A 23,564-nucleotide genomic window follows, 5' to 3' on the forward strand; every position below is an offset into this window, starting at 1 on the left:
GATGTGCATTATTATTTATTACTATTCGTATCGTAATTTGTATAGAAAAAAAGCCTTCCCTTAACTGCGGTATTTTCGGAGTTGGATTTCAAAATTTGACCACGGTGACAAGAAAACCGTTTGCGCCATTGTGTGACACTGTTTAGAACAGTATGACAAATTTGGAACCTAACCTTCATCCACGCTATACATTGAGTTTACACTTCTACAGTCTTGGCAACAAACATAGGTAATTGGATCCTAGGAAAATACTACGAGTTGGTTGAATTAAACTTACCTAAATACATAATAGTATTGCATTGTAATGAGTAGTATTATTTATCCATATTCCATCATGAATATTCATGAATCGTATTTGAAAAATAAATGATAATAAAATTATAACTTATAATTTATATGTTTATTAATAGTTAAAACCCCTTTTAAAAGATATGTGTAGGCAATATGTGTATTGCCGGCTTGCCGTTACCGTCTTATCAGAAGTGATAAGTTAAATATGTAGTATGTACGATGTACCGACAGTTGTCGATTGTACGGTACATTTTGAAGTTTGAAATGAATAGATATTACAGAATAAATTTTTTATTGTTCAGCTCTTCATAGTTTTAGTGTTTTAATTCTTAATTTCGTCTCTACCCTTCGATCATGAGTACTGGTAGTACTTAGGAAGGAATTAAAAATTAAATTTCTCAATTAACGTATAACGCAATATTACCTATTGGCTGTTACTTTTGAATTACAAAATGGCTTCTGGAGCATCTGTTCAAGACGATTCAGAAAACTTTAAAATTCTTGTAGCAACAGACTTACATTTAGGTTTCGAAGAAAAAAATTTGGTTCGAGGTGAAAACAAAATTACATTTTATCCATAACATATGACTTGTAATAGAGTACTAGGCGGTAACTTGTTAAAAAGTCCAGATTCATTTTTTGATCGTTCGACTAAAAGACTAAAAATACAAAATATATTCTATTGAATTTTTATTTTTAATTATTTTATATTACATTATATATTATTATATTATTTTTAGGTGTTTGATACATGATTAATATTAATTTTCAAAATATAATTATTATTATTATTATTATTATTATTATTTACTATATTAATATAGGATTATACATGCATTTGATAACTATTTTACTATTCCCTACTATTCCTTAAACTTAACTTAAGTTTACCTAACCTAACCCGTACAGACATGAATAACCACAAATCATAATAATAATAATTTAATATAAATTTCGTACCTACTTTTAAGCAATGACTGAATGACCAATGTAATTTAAAAATTCATCTATTATCGACTCATTAATACTAGTTATTTGTAAGTATCAGTTTGCCTAGTGGTCCAAAACTATTCTAAATTTAAACTACCAAATTAATTTTTTTTTAATTAATATTAATTGTAGGTATATAATATAATAAATAGAATGATAAATGAGAGTTTATTATTATTTTATATTTTCAAACTTTATGTCTGACAATAAAAAATTAATCCGGACTTGTTGTCCAGGATTTGTATTAGACATACCTACTTACATAGTTCATGTTGTTATAATATAATATAATATTATGTATTAATATACTTAAGCAGCTAAGTATTTCATAATTTTTTGCTATAAAATAATATACATGAGATTTACTAGTTCTGTGTAGTACATATTTGATATTACCTAAATATTTGGTCATGTTTAATTAGGAAAATAATTTATCAAAATTGTAGGAATAATTTTTTTTTTTATTATAGCTTTAAGTAAACACTAATATAGCTCAACAATTATAAAATTAATAATTTTATTTTACTTAACATTTTAATGATCTATTATATATATATATAATACCTAAAAATCAATAATACTTATCAATTTATATGGCATTATTGTTTTAGCTGATGACTCATTCAATACATTTGAAGAAGTGTTACAATTAGCAGTTAAACACAAAGTTGATTTTATTTTGTTGGGTGGTGATCTATTTCATGTCAACCAACCTTCAGTAGCATCTTTGGAAAGATGCATTTCCCTCTTGCGTTCTTATTGTTTGGGTGACAAGTAAGTATTAAGAAACTTTATAATAAACTTGTGTCTTGAAGTGTTAAATTATAATTGCAATAAAAAATAACTGTTCAATTATTATACATTGATTTTAAATAATGAGACTAGTGTGGATAAAGTATTTTATTATTTTTTATGATATAGACCTATAAATATGGAATTTGTTTGTGACCAAGCTGAAGTATTTAAACATTGCAATCATCCCATTGTCAATTTTGAAGATCAAAATCTTAATGTTTCGATTCCGGTTTTTTCAATTCATGGCAATCATGATGATCCTTGTGGTAAAAAATTTCATTGTACATTTTATTTAATTCAAAAATCATTAATATATAAATTAAAATATTTTAAGGCTATAGAGAGGTATCATGTATGGATCTTTTAAGTTCAATGGGCTTAATTAATTACTTTGGCAAACAAACAAATCTTCAAGAGCTTAAAATAAATCCTATACTTTTAAAAAAAGGATCAAATAAAATTGCTATTTATGGTTTGAGTCATATTCGAGATGAAAGGTTGGAACGATTATTTAAGGAAAAAAAAGTATTTATGAATCGTCCATTAGAAGATGTAGACGATTGGTTCAATATATTTGTATGTCATCAAAATCGTGTAAATCGACCCGGTACAAAGTATTTATCTGAAAAATGTATTCCGAATCATATAATGCTTACTATTTGGGGACATGAACACGAAAGTTTAATTGATCCTGTTCCTGTTCAAGGGGAATCAAATTCTGGTTATATTTGCCAGCCAGGTAATACCAATAATAGTTAATTTGTTAAATATTATAGTTTATAACTATACTCATTTCGGAATGAGATCGTTTCCCCCACCCAGAAAGCTCATGTGACTAGCACTGTGGAATGAAGCCACACCCATGGGCAGAAGTTGGCCGCCAAGGTGCAATCTCATTCCAATAGAGTATAGGCTTAAATTTATAATTCTTAAACAATTTTCTTTAAAAAATTACTATTTTACTATTAGGCAGTACAGTAGCAACATCAATGTGTGAAGGAGAAGCAGGTACTAAATATGTTGGATTGTTAACTATCAGCGGTAAACGTTTCAAAATGGAACCACTGGAATTGAAAACTGTTAGGCTGATGCACTTTGAGACAATAAGACTGTCAGAATGTGATGAAGATGTTAGTACTTCAAAGAAAACTCAAGAATTTGTGAGAAGACAAATTGAGGATATCTTACTAAGATTGAGTCATAAATATAGCGGTAAATTTGAGTTACAGATAATTAATTCATATTTAGTTGATAAATTCTAATATTGTTGCTCGTTCGTTATGAATCTGCTACCAGTCAAAATTGATCTCTCAAAATATATCTTCCTATTACATGAATTTTCCACTTTTATTGTTTAATATTACTATCAGATTTCACTGTTAGCTCATTGCCTAATCTTATTTTATTAAAAAAATACGTATAATTACATTATTACAGTTTTCAAAATTGTATAAATCTTATAAAATTTAAATATTATATGTACTTAAATTTTAAATTTAATGAAACTATATTTATATTTATAAATGTTTTTAATAATAGAAAAAAAAGCATTGAACAATTCAATTAATTGTCATAAATATACAATATGTTTATTTTAGAATTCAGATACCTACATACATTTTTTAATAATAATTTCATTAAAGATAACAAAGATTGGCTTAACTAATAAGTACTTACCTATGTTATGGTAAATATCAAAAAATAAATTTCATACATTAATTCATGATGAAAGCATAATAAACTCTATAAATGTTTTTTTGTCAAATATTGTTATGCAATTGATTAAAATGTTAATGTTACTGAGATAAAGGATTATAATGAATACATTTTTATTTTTTTTATACTCTTATACTATTATGTTTATAAATAATCACAGAGGTAGTTATTGTAATGTCAAATGAACAAAGTGGAAAAGTTAGTTACATGTCAGGAGATTGATTTCGACCAGTGGCGACTCATAATGTATGAGAACTTATCAATATTATTTGTACACATCTGTTTTGTTAATTTGGATACATGCATGATGTAGCTTAAAAAAAATGTAAACTTAAGATAATAATGAAAATACCCATGATTAAAATTGGAATTAAGATACAATTTTTTAATCAACTAAAATCTACCCATTTAAAGTGACCTGTTTACTATCATAATTTAATAAATAAATAATATTTAATCATTATGTTTAGGTCATGATAAACAACCAAAATTACCATTAATAAGACTTAGAGTTGAATATACTAATGAAACTCAACATTTTAAATGTATTCAGTTTGGTCATGAATTTCAAGACCGTGTTGCTAATTCTAATGATATGATATTACTAAGAATTGAAAAGAAGAGTGTTCAAAAAAAAGCTAAGTGCATTGATGATCAAGTTCTTTCAAATATTATGGACGATGAAGAAGTATTAATCTTACAGACCTAATAGTAAACCAATTCAATTTAATTTAATTTAATATTTATAATAATTTTAATTTAGATGGAGAAAATTGAACACATCGTTGATCAATATTTTAGAACTACTAACGAAGAAAATCAACTAGAATTATTATCTGTAGATGGTATGGCTGAAGCAGTTGATTGGCTTGTAAATAAATCACGACCCGATGCAATAAATAAAGTTGTAGAGTAAGTTTTAAAAAAATTATAACACAGAAGGATACTGGATGGTTGGCGGTTGAAAATGAAGTATAAAGATTGACAGGACACCTGACACACAGTAATGGGATAGGCATACAATTTAATAAACCCATTTTCAATACCGTTTTATAATAGGCAGCTTTTTTTCTCTGGCCCCTTTACCAAACCCAGCAATAACATTGGATATTCTGATTTGTCTGTGGCAGTTTTGCTTAAACAACAACTATTGTAATGACTTCATAAGTCAGGAACATATGTGATATGTGTGTGCAAAGTTGTTCATCCTATGAAAAATTCTGTATACATCACATTTTTTATTTACTTACATATATTATAATTATTAAGTGAAAGTAAAATTAATAACACAAAATACAAAAATATAAAATAAAAAATTTTATATGTATTAAAAACTAAAAATAAAATGTGACTACTTTAAGTCTTAAACTTAAATTGATAATCGATAATTATCCTTTGAGGCTGTGTAGAGTGAGTCAAGAAAGAGGATTGTTGAACCTAATACAATATTATGTACGATAATAATAAATAAAAACACCATAATATAAAAAATATATTGAAAAAATATTCAATAAAAAAAGGTATTCCCATGAATTGTTATTTTTAGTAGATTATGATTTATTAGTAGTAAGTAGTTGGGAATTTTTTTATGGGGTAACAGTTTCAAGTCTTCTTTGACAGGCCACTAGTATTTACTATTTAATAATTATAGTAAAATATATGTAATGTAGGTTTTTCATAAAACATTAGTCAGATTTGATTTAAACAAACTTATTTAGTATTAATATAATTCTTCTAGTTGAAATATAAATAATTATCATGTAACAATGTACTTTAAGCTATTCAAGTCTAGTCGGAAGACAGAGTGGACTAAGGCGTCGGTCCTAACGCTTACCGACCCCAGTTCAAATCCATGCAGAATTGCTCCCTGGGCAGGCAACTGTCTAGACAACGAGGCATTAGCTAGGTCACTAGGACTTAAATTCAAATAGCATTTATATTATTTATTTGTTTTAATCATATTGCACATATTATTTGTATTTTAAATAAGACTAAATTATTTTCAGACATCAAAAAAAAAAAATGAAGAATTATGTTATAAAACAAGAAGGTCTCAATGAAACTAATATTTCAGAGCACATTATTAGCTATCATAATTCTCGTACCCAAAAATCAAAAGATGAAACTAATGATGTATGATGTTAATTTACTGATAAATATAAATGAATTAGTATAGATATTTAATACTATTTTGATTTAAGGTTCGTGAAGTATTGAGTTCCCAGCAACAAACAATTCAAAATGATTCTGACAATGATTCAAATATTTCACCTGTAAAATCAGATGATGATGAAATGAGTAATAATTCTTCTACAATTACAAGTGTTAAAAATGGCCGGGGAAATAGAGGTCGCGGTAGCAGAGGACCTAGAGCTACCAGAGCTAGAGGAAGAGCAAGAGGCCAAACCTCTCTTAATTTTTAAAAAAAATATTGGCCTCAACAATTTTTCTTATTTACATTACATTATTAGTTATTAGTTTATTAATCATTTTTACTGTTATCTTATAAATACAAGTTATGATAGATTTAGCAATTAAAATAACTATGGTTTTATTTTGTTTGTAATCATCCTAGCAAGCAAAATGTAACTTTTTTATAATACTATAATGTGACTGGTTCTAATATAAGTTTTTATTTTTTACAACATTAAGAATTCACAATAATATGAATTTTTGTGCTATATTAAATATCTATCTACAAAATTTATAATTTTTTAGAACCAACAAAATATTGTTGAATGTTTATACCTGTTTCTAGATTTTTAAATCATAATTATTTTAAAATAGTATTAGGTAAGTGTCAATAGTGTTGCAAACTTTTCAACCCACCCATAATTTTCAAAATGTTGAAAAATATCACTTACCTTGGAAAATAGACTATTATACAGTTTATATTATTTTAATTTTGAATTATGAGCTTTAGTATCATTGTCAAATGAATCATAATATTAGGGTATTCAAATTAATATTTAAATCTCAAATTAAAAAATTATTTTAATAAAAATAAATTAACTGTTAGAATTTGGTGTATAATTAATTTATACTTTTTAGAATACATAACATAGCGTAACACATAATCCATTTTCAAAAAATGATAATAATGAGATACCTATATGGCTGTATCTATTTACTATAGTTGTTTTATACTGTTTAAAGTGTATAGTACATACCAGTGAGGTGAATAGGTTAATACTTATAATTTATCATAATTGAACTGTATCTCATGGTGGGTTAGCTAGCTATACATTTCATAAATATATCGCCATATCACCAGCCAATCCACCATGAAAATTGATTTAGCAAATTCCACAAGACACTGACTTAGAGACGCTACTGTTTACTATTGATTAATAATTACTTATAAGTCATAACATTTAATACAATCAAAATATCTTGTGACAGTTGTTAAAAATATAAAACATTCTATTTTGATGAATGAATTAGCCTTACAAGTTACAATTATTTATATTTTTTTTATGTCAGCGCTTTTGGAGCAGTAAAAATGCTCCTCATTTTCTAGACACTACTAATATAAAAATATTTTGGCTTTTTTAGTTCTCTCAATCAATAATTAAGATTGCCAATGTTTTTTTTTTCGACTTAATGTAGGCCTTGAGATAAGTGGTAGCATAATTGTTGCTTGTCATTAAAAAAATTTGATTCCTATAAGATTCCTCATGATTTGTGCATATAGGTATTAATGATATGTGCATATTGTGCATTGTCATTATGTACGTAGGTTTAGTAGGTATTTACCTATGTAATATCATAGAACAGTGGTAATATGTAACATTGTAACAGTATAACTTATAAAAGTGCACATAAATAATATAGACATAGGGTTTAAGTACATGATATAATACAGGGGCCAACACAGGAACAATTTCGCGGGGGTTTTTTGAAAAAGTTTAAAATATTCATAAAAGTCATATTATTCACATATTATTACCTAAATTTATTTCAGGGGGTTATCCCCTCCCCCCCCCAACACGTTCGCCCCTAATAGAATATATTAATTAGTGATTATACTATATTAGTATGAGCGTATGGCAATTAATGGCCATATGTCTACATAGTAAAATTGCCATAATATGTACATTATTGCACGTCGTAGGTAGGTATCTGTACGTCATGTCTTGTCTCCGTCTTACTAACGCATGATACTAAACATTAAAATTTAAAACATATCGAGTTTTGAGCTTAGATCAATCCATTCAATTCATTTACTTATGATAGTAAATACTAATGAATATCAAATTGTATGTTGAGAATATTAGGTATCTAGGCCTCCAAGCAGGGGCGAGTAGACCCACTGGGACACCGGGGTTTTCCAGGTGGATCGGTACTTTTATTGACGAAAATGGGCCGATGAAAAATATTACTATTGACGCTACCTACCTATTATACGCATGTTCATACATACAAATAAACGTAAATAAATACTATAATATTGATAATACATATAGGTATTTAAATCTAGCTTAAATCTATAATTGTTATAGATTGACTGAGCAGTTCACCTTGTTGACATGCATCATCGCGCCAACGAAAAATAGTCAACGGCTGACCACCGCTGACCGCTATATTGTTTAACTTGGTCAATCAATTTGGATTTTGGATCTTATATTTGTGCTCATCGACCTGCAGGCCGCAGCTGTCATCGACAAATATAAATAATAATTGTTATTATCGAACGACGAACACAGACGTTACAGTAAAATGTTCCCAACTCGTCACTACGGCATTCTGTTTTTGGCTTTCTGTTGTCACTGTACCTATGTAATATTACTTAACTATTGACTATCAATCTATTTGGATGTATTATAGAAGATTCTGGAATTTAGACAAGTAGGTAAATTGTCTTGTTAAAATTTAAACTGGTCACACATCATAGTCATTGTCAATATTTATATTAATGTTTTTGTAAATTATAATATACAATTTTGATTAGGTATACACGTTTAAAGAATTAGTTCGGTACTGTTTGTTTTACCAGCATAACCACTATAATATATGCGAAACTATATATAGTTACCTTGTATAGTTATACATTTATAATAAGTATAATACGTATTACATACTTTAATAATAATTTAGTTAAGTGGTATGGTATAATATAGTAATACTGCTATAGCCTATACTACCTAAAGTGATATACCTTGCCACCTAGGTAGTATATAATGCTAGCACTTATCTGTTATCGTTGCACTGCGAAGTTCACAAGGGTCGTGTCATAGACCATAGTACAAATTATTTTCAAGAAACAAATAGTTATTGATACAATAGTATACCGGATTACAGCGGTGCCCGACCGCCCCCTAAATATATCAATATTTCGCCGCTCGGGGCAAATGTCCCCATTGCCCCCCCCTAAATATAGCCCTGCCCATAGGATACTGTTTGTTTTCTCTCTCTGGCTCACTCGCTACATTAATATAAAACCGTATGACAAAATAGATTTGTTATGGATAAAACGCATTCTCGAATAATCACTTTTTTTGTAATCTTAGAGTAAAATCACCAATTACAGAAATTATTGAGAATAATATTTTTGAGGGTACATGAGATATCGATTTGACCCCGAAAAATAGTGTCTCAAAACAATTGGACATCTATTTAATTGTACAAAAAAATTATTTTTGAAGAAAATTTAATAGGTATTGTATTTTTGAATACAATACCTATAAAATTGATGTGTCAAACCCTTAAAAAGATCATCAATAATTTTTGTAGTACGTATTTGTATTTCTCTAAGATCACTCAGAAAAAAAAATGATTTTACCCGAATAATGCGTTATATCAATGTTGCACGTGGGCATTTCCTAACCTGCAGACTTGTAAAAAATACTTTTATTTTGTACTACGGTATCCGGAATACGAATTTGAATAAATGAGTGGCTTATTCACTGCTTATTGTACCAGCAACGTCTGTTAGACACGTAGGTAGTATAACATTTGTGTCAATAGCGCCTGCAGCTGAACACTTGCGAGAATAACATCTTCAATAAACTATGTTATTTACTCACCCAGTAGTTGGTGACTATTGACTATTGAGTCAACTACCAAGCACCGCCTGCTATCCCCTTATGACCAGAACAACAAATACTAGATAAATATAATTCAGGAAAAATATTTTTCGAATATTACGACTCCAAAGTAATATGATTCAATAAAAATACAGTTCCAATAATATGTATTTCCAATGGGGTATTTAACCATGATAAGACACTTACAAATCAATCATTTTCCAACTTTGTATGTGCCCCCCATGAGTACCTACTGTATGGAGGATTTCGAATATTCGAAAATGCGCGGGAAAGAGAGCGAAACAGCAGAAACAAAATGATAGAGAAATGTAAAATTTTCACATGTGGCGCCACTGTCATAGAGACCGCCCACCCCACCACACACAACGACGCGGTGGTGGTGAATGGTGATGCACCGTGGTAACTGGTAATTGGTAAATACTAAATGCCGAATGGTAACGCCGTAATGGCCTCGCCGCGTCGTCCGTCCGGCCAACATTATTCATAACGTATAAAATTTTGTTTCGTGTTCGTTCTCAAGTAAGTCGCAAATTCTTATTTGTCGTTATTTGTTAAAGTGGTAATGCATCGCTAGTGCTACTTCAACACAAACCTACAGAGGTTAGTTATTACTTAGTAGTACAATACATAACGCGTGTTCGTCATTAAACCCAACCTAGGCAAATGGTCCGTATATGCCGGCAGTCTGCCGTTTCGTATTGTGAATTTGTGAACGGGCAAGCAATTGAATTTAGTCTCGTCCGAAGAATCGCTGTTTTGGTCGATTGATCTCTAGTCTGGTTGCCAGCCCGGTTTTCGCCAGACGCGCTTACGGCAATGCTACCAAATACCACCGCCATTCGTTCGTCGTAGTGCGGTTGCTGCGTGAACGGAAGAGAAGCCAGGCACCGCTGTCTTCGGCAGGTAACATCAAAGTTGTATTACTCATTTAATCGGTATTCAATATTCATATTTCAGACAAGGCAATTGGATCATATTTTATTTGTTCTATTTCCGATGTGACGTTGTTCGATGGGTTTGTAGTTAAAATGTTTAAAGTAATTTGTATTTCATCTCGTCTTCCCCCCCCCCCTCCCTTCCGGTCACCACATAGGGAACCGAAAAATTTGAATATGTAGGTACTTTTTTGAGGTTAACACATCGTTTTTACAATTTAAGCCGCTCCTGTTTCGCGCACCGGCGCCCCGCCAAAGCCAAACTGCTAAAGTTGTGTAGTGTGCACGCCAGCATGCGCCGCCCTTGATATGCGCGTGACGACGCGGTACGTGTGCGCATGGTTCATGAAACCGGCCAAAAACTAACAAGACAACATAACATTAACCCGGTTTTCTTGTTTCATAGTTACTACCTACTCATCAATTTTTGAGTATATATTTTTTTTTAAATTTAAACTTTTGTAGCATTATTTTGGTGGTGCGTTTAATATTATTATTACGTAATACACCGATACCTATTGATGTAGGAATTTTATATTATAATTTTCTTAAGTGCATACTAGGTGACTAATGTTTTGCCATATGTAACGTTATGTTAATTTGTTTTTATTCTAGATAAACCAACAATAAGAACACATAATCATGTATTTGTATAATATGACATTGCAACGGGGTAGCGGCATTACGCACGCTATCCATGGAAATTTCAGTGGAGGAAAATTACAAGAAATTTTAGTCTCTCGAGGAAAATCCTTAGAGCTTATGAGACCTGATCCAAATACTGGCAAAGTCCACACATTGTTAACTGTCGAAGTATTTGGAATTATTCGTGCTTTGATGAGTTTTAGGCAGTCTGGCGGTACTAAAGGTAAAATCTTGTTTTTAACCATAACATAACATTTTTTTTGTGAAGATATTTTAGCATTATTTCATTTTTACTTCATACAGTTGTTTCAATATTCAATCATTTGTTAAAAAGCTGGGTTCGTTGAGAGACAAAAAATTTAAATCAAAACCGTGTATCTATATAATTTTGATAAAATTATGGTCCTGTCTGTGATAGGAAATTTGAGTTTTTACTTACTTTTTTACTATGTATGGACCCGGCAAAAGGTGTGGTGTGTTGTGTTATTTAAATTTTTTGTCTTCTTGAAAACAAGCAAACCAAAGAAGCAGAATAACACTAGTTTCCAATATGCTATGTCATTCCCTATCACCATAATTATGTAGTATATTATAGAATGCTCTTCAATTTTATTACTGTTTAAATTAAAACTTAATTAAAGCATCTGTTTTAATTAGTTTCTATATGTGTTAAAAACTTTAGATTACATAGTTGTTGGTTCTGATTCTGGAAGAATTGTTATATTGGAATATCTACCTTCCAAAAATGTCTTGGATAAAGTGCATCAAGAAACTTTTGGAAAGAGTGGATGCAGGCGTATTGTTCCTGGACAGTATTTGGCTATTGATCCAAAAGGAAGAGCTATAATGATTGGTATATCTTAAATAGATTTATATAAATAAATGTTTATTACTAATTTTCAAACATTTATTCCAGGTGCGGTAGAAAAACAAAAATTAGTATACATTCCTAACAGAGATGCTGAAGCACGGCTTACAATTTCATCTCCTTTGGAAGCTAATAAAAGCAATACACTCGTGTACCATATGGTTGGAATAGATGTAGCTTTTGACAATCCAATTTTTGCCTGCCTTGAAATTGACTATGAGGTATAAAACCATAATTTTAACTTATTTTCGTGGAAACCTGTATTTTGTTTTGGTGTAAACAATGGTGAATTATTTATTCAGTCACACTTGCTCAGACTGTTTAAATCGAAACATTTCTTGATTTGTTATGAATCACCTTGTGTTAATAAAAAGTACAACAACTTAATAGTAATATTTGAACCTTCTACTCATGGTTACTCATAGGCCTTGTTATTCATGATAAATAGTAATTATAGCTATGAAAATGATAAACTTCAAATAGCAATTACTAATTCTAGCTTCACCATTGTTTTCAGTACCTATATCCAAAAATAAAATTGCAAATAAGAATCAGGCCATTAAAGTATAAATATTTTAAAACTGATTCATTCAAATAAAGTTAATCCTTATATTTTGAGGTCTGCGGTTTTATAATAATAAAAAGTAAAATTTAAATACCTTTATTTTAATCATGTTTGTAGGAAGTTGATGCAGATCCAACTGGTGAAGCTGTTCAAACTACAAGGCAAACTCTTACATTTTATGAAGTTGATTTTGGTTTGAATCATGTAGTTCGTAAATATAGTGAACCTTTAGAAGAACATGCAAATTCTCTTATTACTGTTCCTGGTGATAAAGATGGACCAGGTGGTGTACTTATATGTTCAGAAAACTATATTACCTACAAAAATCAAGGAGAACAACCAGACATACGATGCCCGATACCACGTAGACGTGTAAATAGATTTTTTTTGATAAATGTTATTCCAATGTAGTTTAAATGCACTATAGGTATCTCTTGTGTGCGATTATTTTTCCCACACCGGTCGTTAATGAGTGCTACAATAATATAATATGCTACTTATTTTATTGGATTATATTTGATATGAATGTAATTCCTTATCAGTAAAATTTAACAATAATAAGGTTATTTTGGACCCCACACCCATACTTATTTTCATTAAAAACCGTGATATTCAACTGTTAAAATTGAGTTCTGTGAAGTTTAATAATAGAATGAATTTGTTTTTAAATAAAAAAATTTGAGAAATATTTTTGTCCGACACAAACAGTGTTGTTACTTTCAAAATTCATGATGTAAATTCAATGTATTATTAATCATTTTTCAACTACATGAACAGCTGAATGTTCGTTTGGTATGTGACGCTATTAAATAGAGACAACAAATGCTGATGTATTAATTTTTTAAGCTCATTTAACATTTTCTTATAATGGTCACCATTTAAAAAATTAAAATATATAGAATAAATGAATTATATTAATGCACTATAGGTATCTCTTATGTGCGAGTATATTTCCCACATCGGTCGTAAATTGAGTGCTATATCAATAGATAATACTTTTATATTTGGATTTTATTTGGTATAATTTCTTTCTGTACTGTCTTATAATAATAAACTGTGACGTTTAAACTACACTATTACATTTGTTGAAAATAAATGTATAGGTACCCTATACGCAAATTTAGTTTTTTGATTTGATGATAATTAAGTTATTTTGCATTCGCAGAACGATTTGGACGATCCCGAAAGAGGAATGATTCTAGTTTGTAGTGCTACACACAAAACAAAATCTATGTTTTTCTTTTTGGTTCAGACTGAACAAGGTGATGTTTTCAAAGTGACATTAGAGACCAATGAGGAGTTTGTTACAGAAATTAGACTGAAATATTTTGATACTGTCCCAGTAGCTTCTGCCATGTGTGTTTTAAAAACTGGGTTTTTATTTGTAGCATCAGAGTTTGGCAACCAGTAAGTATTATAGTTACAACTTGATTGATAACTGACAAGTATTAATATTTTTAAATTATACAGTTACCTATACCAAATTGCAAATTTGGGCGATGATGATGACGAGCCAGAGTTTAGTTCAGCAATGCCTCTTGAAGAAGGAGATACATTTTTTTTTGCTCCAAGACTCTTAAGAAATTTAGTATTAGTTGATGAAATGGATTCATTATCACCTATTATGGCGTGTCAAGTTGCTGATTTAGGTAATAATCTTAAACTGAATACTTATTATCTTAACATGATGGGTGTTGCTAATGAACTACAATTTCCTATACTAATACACTTACCAACATCTTACCATTTTTAATCATTTTGGTTAAAAGTTCAATATTGGTTGGGAGAAAAATTCGTTTAACTATCCTACAGCTTAGTTGTTGATTAAACTAGTTGTGTGGAAACACTCGATACATTTTTATATTTCAGTAAAATTGTTGTTCCAAAATAACCATTTTTAAATATTCATACAAATTATTACTTTCTTAAAAATGATGATAAAATACACGATTTAGCTGAATGCTATATGATGTCAGTGTTAATCTGCGGATCTGATTAAGGTTTTCCAACTACCTTAAATATAAATTAAACATAAGACCAACAACTTACCATTTTTGATCATTTTGGTTAAAAGTTCAATATTGGTTGGTAGAAAAATTCGTTTAACTATCCTACAGCTTAGTTGTTGATTAAACTAGTTGTGTGGAAACACTCGATACATTTTTATATTTCAGTAAAATTGTTGTTCCAAAATAACCATTTTTAAATATTCATACAAATTATTACTTTCTTAAAAATGATGATAAAATACACGATTTAGCTGAATGCTATATGATGTCAGTGTTAATCTGCGGATCTGATTAAGGTTTTCCAACTACCTTAAATATAAATTAAACATAAGACCAACAACTTACCATTTTTGATCATTTTGGTTAAAAGTTCAATATTGGTTGGTAGAAAAATTCGTTTAACTATCCTACAGCTTAGTTGTTGATTAAACTAGTTGTGTGGAAACACTCGATACATTTTTATATTTCAGTAAAATTGTTGTTCCAAAATAACCATTTTTAAATATTCATACAAATTATTACTTTCTTAAAAATGATGATAAAATACACGATTTAGCTGAATGCTATATGATGTCAGTGTTAATCTGCGGATCTGATTAAGGTTTTCCAACTACCTTAAATATAAATTAAACATAAGACCAACAACTTACCATTTTTGATCATTTTGGTTAAAAGTTCAATATTGGTTGGTAGAAAAATTCGTTTAACTATCCTACAGCTTAGTTGTTGATTAAACTAGTTGTGTGGAAACACTCGATACATTTTCATATTTCAGTAAAATAGTTGTTCCAAAATAAAAATGATGATAAAATACACAATTTGGCTGAATGTTAAATGATGCCATTGTTAATCTGCGGATCTGATTTAGAATTTTCAACTAAACTTGAATAGAAATATAACATTGCCAACAGCCATTTTTTTCATTTTATTTAAAATTTAAAGTTATATTTGCTCAAATATTTAATGGCAGTTTGATTTTATTTTAGCTGCGGAAGATACTCCACAATTATATATGGCTTGTGGTCGAGGTTCAAGATCTACTTTAAGAGTTTTAAGGCACGGACTTGAAGTTTCAGAAATGGCAGTATCTGAACTACCCGGGAGTCCAAATGCAGTATGGACTGTGAAAAGAAGAGCGGATGGTAAGATTTTAAACATACATTTTTAACACAAAATAGTATACAGAACTTTTAATTAGTATTTATTTTTAATTTTTATATTTTATTGTACTTAAACTTACAAGCTATTATACTTAAGTTTTAGGGTGTACCAATACTTTATTTGCTTTATCTTCTTATCTATAATTAGGTAGGCACTTAGGTTATCAAATAATTTATCTTAAAACCTCCCAAAATGTCCACTCTTTTATTTTTTGAATATTCTTGTAAAATCTTGAAATCCAATCGTATATTAATGCGCTGGTGAATAGATTATTAAATCTATCAAACATCAGTTCGTTTATTTTTCAGGTATTGAATCACCGTAGTGGCTCTGAATCAAATAGGTAAGTTTTAGAGTTGGACGGGAGTGATTGAAGAAATCCATTTATAAAATAAGAACACTTCCTCAGCCGAAATAATTAAAGAAAAACGAGTTTCTTAATTTATGTTGTAAGAAAATTTATAAACTGACAAGAAAATACTGGTGTATAATATTTTCATTGTTTCAGCATCTTGATGTAAATGGGATGAGTCCTATATTGGACATTCCAACACTAAACAATCAACTAGTTGTCTACTATTGATCACAACGTAGTTTAACTTATTTTGATAAAATACAACTTGAAGTCTCCAAAAGTTTTTACTGTATTGATTCAGAATTTTTGAATAACTTAATGATCTATATTTCTGTTATATTTCTGATAAATCAACTTTTTTCAATATTAGCCAACTTTTTATTTTGTTTCTTTAAAGATCATAGTTACATTGTTTTTCTTTTTGATCCAAAACTTTTCCATCTACCTAAATTGAAGTCTTTATTTTATGATGATTTTTTTTGTTTTCATTCTTTCAGAAAATTTTGATGCCTATATCATTGTGTCTTTCTCAAATGCCACTCTAGTATTGTCTATTGGAGAAACCGTGGAGGAAGTTTCTGATTCAGGTTTCTTAGGAACTACGCCAACGCTATCTTGTTCTCCATTAGGTGATGATGCTGTCGTTCAAATATATCCCAATGGTGTGCGCCACATACGTTCTGACAAACGAATGCATGACTGGAAAGCGCCTGAAAAAAAGAAGATTGTAAAGTGTGCAGCTAATCAACGACAAGTTGTGATTGCCCTTGGTGGTGGTGAACTTGTATATTTTGAAATGGATCCGGTAAATAAATTATTTAATATTGTCGAATAATAACTACAATAATTAATCCGTATACCATAAAATGAACACATAATTTATTGATATTTATCCCCTAATTAAATTTAAAAAGAACACCATTTAGTTTTAGCACTTTGAATTGTTATCAAAACAATTTTATTTTGTCCAAAGTTTCAAATTTATAGATATTGTTAAAATAATATTATGAAATTTATTATGACTGTTCAGGGTGGGTATTAATTATAAACTTAGGTTGCATCATTAATAATATGAAATATTAAATTTAATGAAATGTTTCAAATAAATTATATTAAAAGATGCTAAAATAAAAATAACAAATATGTCGCCTTCTAAAAGCCGATAAATGCTCATTGAAGTGAACCATGTTTGTACATTTATTATACAATCAAAAATTTTACAACTAAATTTAAATAAAGTGATGTCATGTGCATTTTATCATTTTAATTATTTATTTACTATTAAATAATTACAATAAGTTATAAAATTGATGCTAGATAAAATAGCAAATATGTCGCCTTCTAATAGCCGATACATGCTCATTGAAGTGAACCATGTTTGCACATTTTTTTTGTATTTTGACATTAAATTTGATTCTTAACTATTTTTTTGCATAACATTTTGATTATAATCTATGATTTTTTTATTCTAGACTGGACATTTAAATGAACATAAAGATCGGAAAGAAATGAATTCTGATGTTCTTTGCATGGCATTAGCAAACGCTCCTTCTGGGGAACAGATGTCACGCTTTTTAGCTGTGGGTTTGACTGATGAAACTGTCCGTATCATTTCTTTAGATACTACAGTAAGTGTTTATTTGTTACAGTATGTTTCTAATATTCTTAAATTAAAATCTGACCTTTTATTTAAAGGATTGTTTAGTACAGTTAAAAATGCAAGCAATACCAGCCATGCCTGAATCGTTATGTATTGTTGAAATGGGGGCTAGTGACGGTGGTTCTTCAGATGAACCAGCAATGAATTCACTATCAATGCTGTATTTGAATATTGGTTTACAAAATGGTGTATTACTTCGTACAGTATTAGATGGTGTTACTGGAGAAATGGCTGATACACGAGCTCGTTATTTAGGAGGCAAACCTGTAAAATTATTTAAAATCAGAACCAGGGGAAATGAAGCAGTAAGTTGTACCTTTGACAAATTATAATATACAAGTGTTGGTTTAGTCATGTTTGTATTTTATTTTTAGGTACTTGCCATGTCAAGTAGATCATGGCTTAGTTATTATTACCAAAATCGTTTTCACTTAACTCCATTGTCATATGAAAGTTTGGAATATGCATCTGGTTTCTCTTCTGAACAGTGTCCTGAAGGTATAGTTGCTATTTCTGGTAACACATTGCGCATTTTGGCATTAGAAAAATTGGGTGCCGTTTTCAACCAAGTTTCATTCCCGGTTGAATATACACCCAGAAAGTTTGTTATCCACCCTGATTCTGCTCATTTAATTGTGGTTGAAACTGAACACAATGCATACACTGAGCAAACCAAAAAACAAAGACGGATACAAATGGCCGAAGAAATGCAGGAAGCTGCTGGAGAAGAAGAACAAGAATTAGCCAAGGAAATGGCTGAAGCTTTTTTGAATGAAGATTTACCAGAAAATATTTTTGGTGCACCCAAAGCTGGTCCTGGAATGTGGGCATCATTAGTCAGATTGTTTAATCCAGTTCAAGGCATTACAGAGGCTGTTTATAGGTTCCCTCAAAATGAAGCTGTTATGAGGTTTGTATTTAATTTTAATATGTTGTTACGTTTTCATGTTTTTTCTTGTTGATTGTTGTCTTTGTATTTTTCAGTGTTGCTCTAGTACGTTTTTCTAGTTATCCAGATTCACAGTTTGTTCTTTTTGGTGTTGCAAATGAACTTCATCTGAACCCAAGACATGTTACTTGTGGATATATTTATACTTATAAGTAAGTTAAGATGAAAATGTTTTAAAATAAATTAATATATCCTAATTAAATATTTTATACTTAACCTAACATTAATTTGTTCTAATATTCTTAGTTAAAATTTATTTTTATGATATATATTGTTGTTTTCAGAGTTAACCCAACTTGCACTTCCTTGGAATTGGTTCACAAGACTACAGTTGATAATGTACCAACTGCAATATGCGGATTCCAGGGACGTGTGATAATTGGTATTGGTAGAATTTTACGACTTTATGATATTGGCAAAAAAAAACTCTTACGGAAATGTGAAAATAAAGTAAGTTAATATTTATAAACTGTTATGCAACTTTGTTGAATGTTTATATTTTAATTGTTACCGTCTTCTAGCAAATACCATTATTAATAATGGGAATCCGCGTTATGGGCTGTAGAATATATGTGAGCGATGTTCAAGAAAGTGTATATATGGTACGATATAAACGTAATGAAAATCAATTAATTATTTTTGCTGATGATACACAACCTAGGTATATTACTGCTATGGAAATACTTGATTACAATACTGTTGCAACAGCTGACAAATGTGGAAATATTTCAGTGGTATGTAATAACTTGAAATTTAATAGAAATTAGACAATATTAATTCTTGTGAAAGGAGGAAGAAGAAAAAATTATTTGAGTTTTAATAATTTCAGGTTCGACTAGCTTCATCGATATCCGATGAAGTTGATGATGATCCAACAGGTAATAAAAGCCTATGGGATCGTGGTTTACTTAATGGAGCTTCCCAAAAAGCTGACTTCATTGTGAATTTCCATATTGGAGAAATTTGTACTTCAATACAAGTAAGTAACGTAATATGTTGAGTTAATTTTAAAACATCCATGAAATTTGTATTTATACATTAATTTTTTGTACCATCCTTTTATGTTTTTAATATGATAAATATTATTAAATTAAATAGAAAAATTGTCTGAGATGATGTTAATATCTCGCACACGTTAGACTTATGAGTTTTAACTGATTAATTTTTATTATGACTGATCAGACAATTTATGAAAACTAAATTATTAGATTTTAATGAATTGATATTTTTTTTATTAAAAATACATTATTCACAATCTGTATTATTTGTATACAATTCACAAATTTGTTGTTAAATAATAAAAAACAATATAGTCCTGAAACCAATAATTATTATTATCTTTGAATTAGATCGGATATTGACGCTTCTTAATATATTATTTTAAATTTTGATTTATAATTGAATATTAAGTGATGTTAAATTTAAATGGTTAATCACTTGCCTTTTTAACTAAAAATTAGTTTGTCAATGTTAATTATTTGTTAGTTTAATCTATAAATTAAAAAAAAAAATGATTGCTGTTTTCAATTATATGAATTTTAAGAGGAGTATGTAATACTATATCATTAGACATATTACATATTAAGATGATGTAACACTGGCATTTGTTGTCTCCGTCTTATAAGTGAGTAACATAGCAAATTTACGTTCAGCAAATCACATATAACTTGTTAATTTAAGAAAATTAAAGTGAACTGATTCTATTATGAAATTCAATGGTAAGAACTTGATTAATCTTTGTATGTTGGGTTTTTTTACGATTGTTCAATTTTTTAGCAAGTTGAGTATATAATATAGCATAAATTAAAAAATTCATAACTCACTTAGAAATTGAACTATTGTAAACAACCAACATACAAACGTGGATAATGTTCTTACCATTAATCAAGTTTCATAATCGTTTGATTCATTCTAATTTTTAAACCAACAAAGATATTTGTGATCTGCTGAGGGTAAATTTGCTAAGTTACACACTTGTAACATGGAGACAATAAATGCCAGTGTTGCATCCTCTTAATGTGATATGTCTAATGATATAATGGTTATATATAAAATAAATTACAAACATATTACTGACAATTTAAGTTTTTTAATTCATTTAATAACTACCTACCACATTATTTAGTCATTGCTAATAATAAATTATTCCAATTATTATTGTAGAAAGCTACATTGATACCGGGTGGTTCTGAATCTCTCGTATATGCTACAGTTACTGGTACCATTGGTGTTCTCGTGCCATTCACTGCTCATGAAGAACAAGACTTTTTCCAGCATCTTGAAATGCACATGCGATCTGAGAACCCACCACTTTGTGGAAGAGATCATTTATCGTATAGATCTTACTATTTCCCCGTAAAAGTGAGTAAATTAGTTCATAATTTTTTTTTACAATATTTGCTATAACTGTTTTTCTTTTTTTAATTTAGAATGTTTGTGATGGTGACCTGTGTGAACAATATAATTCTATCGATATTGCAAAACAGAAAAGTATTGCAGCAGATCTCGACAAAACACCCGCCGAAGTTTCTAAAAGACTTGAAGACATTAGGACAAGATATGCATTTTAAATTATTATCTATCTTAATTTTTTGTACTATATTTATTTTAAACAATTTGATTTGTAATTAATTATATTTTTATTTAATAAGTTGTTCAATTCAAGTTAACAAAATGTCTAACTTTGTTAAAATAAGTTCCTGGTCTAAGCACAGTGTGTCATGTTGAATTCTTTTTATGTGTAATAGATGTATTCATAAGACCATGATATTGTTTTAGCATCATGTACTATTGAGTTCACCAAATAGTTTAGTAAACAAATTCTTGACCAATTTTTTTTGTTTGTCCTTTGTAATCTTAATCAAAAATATCTATATGGTTTTTGGAGGTGAATATGCGTATCCCTTATAATCCTGATCATTAAGACATTAAATATTCATGTAAGCTCATTTTTTATACTTTTGCATCCCACTTATTTATTTTCCAAACACTTAAACAGCCATACAGGTGATTAGGGTAGATTTTTTTTATTGTAAACATGAAGAGGAATGAATCTGAGGTAATTATCAAATGAATAGTCTTAGAAACTCGTCTCAAGTGATAACATAGTAGATGGGTGGGCACTGGCCACTAGGTAGTGTACTATTCACGTTGTCCATCCTGAATTCTGATCACCGTAAACTAAAACGTTAAGCACATTCTTGGTTGTCCTGTTTCAGTCAACATGAATACAAAAACCAGACTGCAAATGCGACGTCCCTCCACCGCTGAACTTAACTGACGTCATGTCATTAATATGATATTTAGTGACGTTTGGTGATGCGTTTGAAAAAAGAAAAGACTGTTAAAAAGACCTTGTTAATATGTATCGGACCGTGATTTGTCTTGTACGCAAATAAATTTGATACATTAAAATAGGGGTTAAGACTTAAGGCCGCACCTAAGGGTAGGTTTTTAATTGGCTGTTAATGGAGAATCTAATCGATTCGGATTTCGTTCGGTGACGAGTGTATGGTTTATTAATATAATCGCGGGAGACACCCAAAGACGACGACCATGTATAAGGTTAGGTCTGGTCCCCGCGGGTTGTACTACTGCGAAGTGGCGCCCACGCGCTCCCTTCATCGACCGCCACGGCGTGCTCGTCTCGTTCCCATGGCGATCCTCTGGGCTCGCTTTTGCTGGCAAGATAATGCTAAATTTAATGCTATCGTATACATTGCACCGTAGGTAAGACGTATAGCCGTACAGGTAGGTGTTAATTGTTATAATTGTTAATAGTTCAATACACGCGATCTAGCCTCAATCTATTCTCGCTGTGGATGCGCGTGCGTTGCAATTAAATCGCGTTCGTTAATTCGTTTCATGATTATATATTATACACCAGGGGTGGCAAATTATATTGTGGTTTCTTTTATCAGCGTGCACTATCCGTGAGTCCGTCGTCCTTCGGGTCGTTAAGAGTTATAGAATTATACTTCGGTACTTATGCAGTTATGCCTACCAAATACTTAAGTATCTTTGTAAAACGGTAAGCGTAGATAATAAATAAGACATATAGTTAGGTTTCATAACTATACCTCATAATACATTTGTGACTGTGTATAGGTACGCGAGAATGTTTATTAAAATGTTATGTCCTTTGTTCCTGCGCTTGTCCGCTAATTGTTAAAATTTACAATTATAAAATAATCATTTTTATTGCTTTGTTTGAAAAGAAAGAAGTTTCTATCCCCACAGGGCGCTCCTGAAATGTTATGAAAAATCCATGTAGGTGGGTATCTAAAAATATTATCATTAAGTATATTATATTGCTTACTCAAATATTCCAAAAAAACTGAATTTGAATAGCTTCTGCATTGTTTGAGATTAAAAGGAATAGAGAATGCTTGGTGCAGATCATCATCCTGTGTATTTATTATTAAATTCAAGGACGCGGCTGAATAAACCCACGCGATTTCACCGTCATTGTTAGTCCTGCGGGAATAGATCTTTGCAGGCGACAAAAATTATTATTGTTAAATTTCTTCTCCGGAAATAGGTACCACGCACGAGATGGTCTTTACGTAGATTACGTCG

The 23,564-nt window shown here is 29.9% G+C and overlaps 2 protein-coding genes across 3 annotated transcripts; both read left to right on the top strand.

Moving 5' to 3' along the window:
• The first annotated feature begins 504 nt into the window (after window positions 1-504).
• On the top strand, window positions 505-6,495 carry LOC111037032 (double-strand break repair protein MRE11). Its single transcript, XM_022319387.1, has 9 exons — window positions 505-843; window positions 1,893-2,055; window positions 2,203-2,342; window positions 2,411-2,815; window positions 3,046-3,288; window positions 4,263-4,480; window positions 4,556-4,704; window positions 5,799-5,925; window positions 5,994-6,495. Exons 1-9 carry the CDS (start codon window positions 744-746, stop codon window positions 6,213-6,215), a joined length of 1,767 nt encoding a protein of 588 aa, XP_022175079.1. The 5' UTR covers window positions 505-743; the 3' UTR covers window positions 6,216-6,495.
• Window positions 6,496-10,254: 3,759 nt separating this feature from the next.
• Window positions 10,255-21,818, top strand: LOC111037006 (splicing factor 3B subunit 3). 2 transcript variants are annotated; one of them, XM_022319351.1, is made up of 18 exons: window positions 10,255-10,742; window positions 11,390-11,642; window positions 12,102-12,272; window positions 12,336-12,508; window positions 12,970-13,224; window positions 14,018-14,259; window positions 14,323-14,501; window positions 15,848-16,003; window positions 16,875-17,182; window positions 17,850-18,005; window positions 18,073-18,342; window positions 18,412-18,947; window positions 19,022-19,138; window positions 19,271-19,436; window positions 19,508-19,720; window positions 19,816-19,965; window positions 21,150-21,347; window positions 21,416-21,818. In XM_022319351.1, exons 2-18 carry the CDS (start codon window positions 11,417-11,419, stop codon window positions 21,554-21,556), a joined length of 3,657 nt encoding a protein of 1,218 aa, XP_022175043.1. In that variant the 5' UTR covers window positions 10,255-10,742; window positions 11,390-11,416; the 3' UTR covers window positions 21,557-21,818. The 2 variants fall into 2 exon arrangements, with proteins under 2 accessions (XP_022175043.1, XP_022175044.1); XM_022319352.1 differs by lacking the exon at window positions 10,255-10,742 and adding an exon at window positions 11,184-11,205.
• The last annotated feature ends 1,746 nt before the right edge of the window (window positions 21,819-23,564 follow it).

The sequence above is a fragment of the Myzus persicae genome, unplaced genomic scaffold, assembly GCF_001856785.1.
Source record: "Myzus persicae strain clone G006 unplaced genomic scaffold, MPER_G0061.0, whole genome shotgun sequence".
Classification (NCBI taxonomy): domain Eukaryota; kingdom Metazoa; phylum Arthropoda; class Insecta; order Hemiptera; family Aphididae; genus Myzus; species Myzus persicae.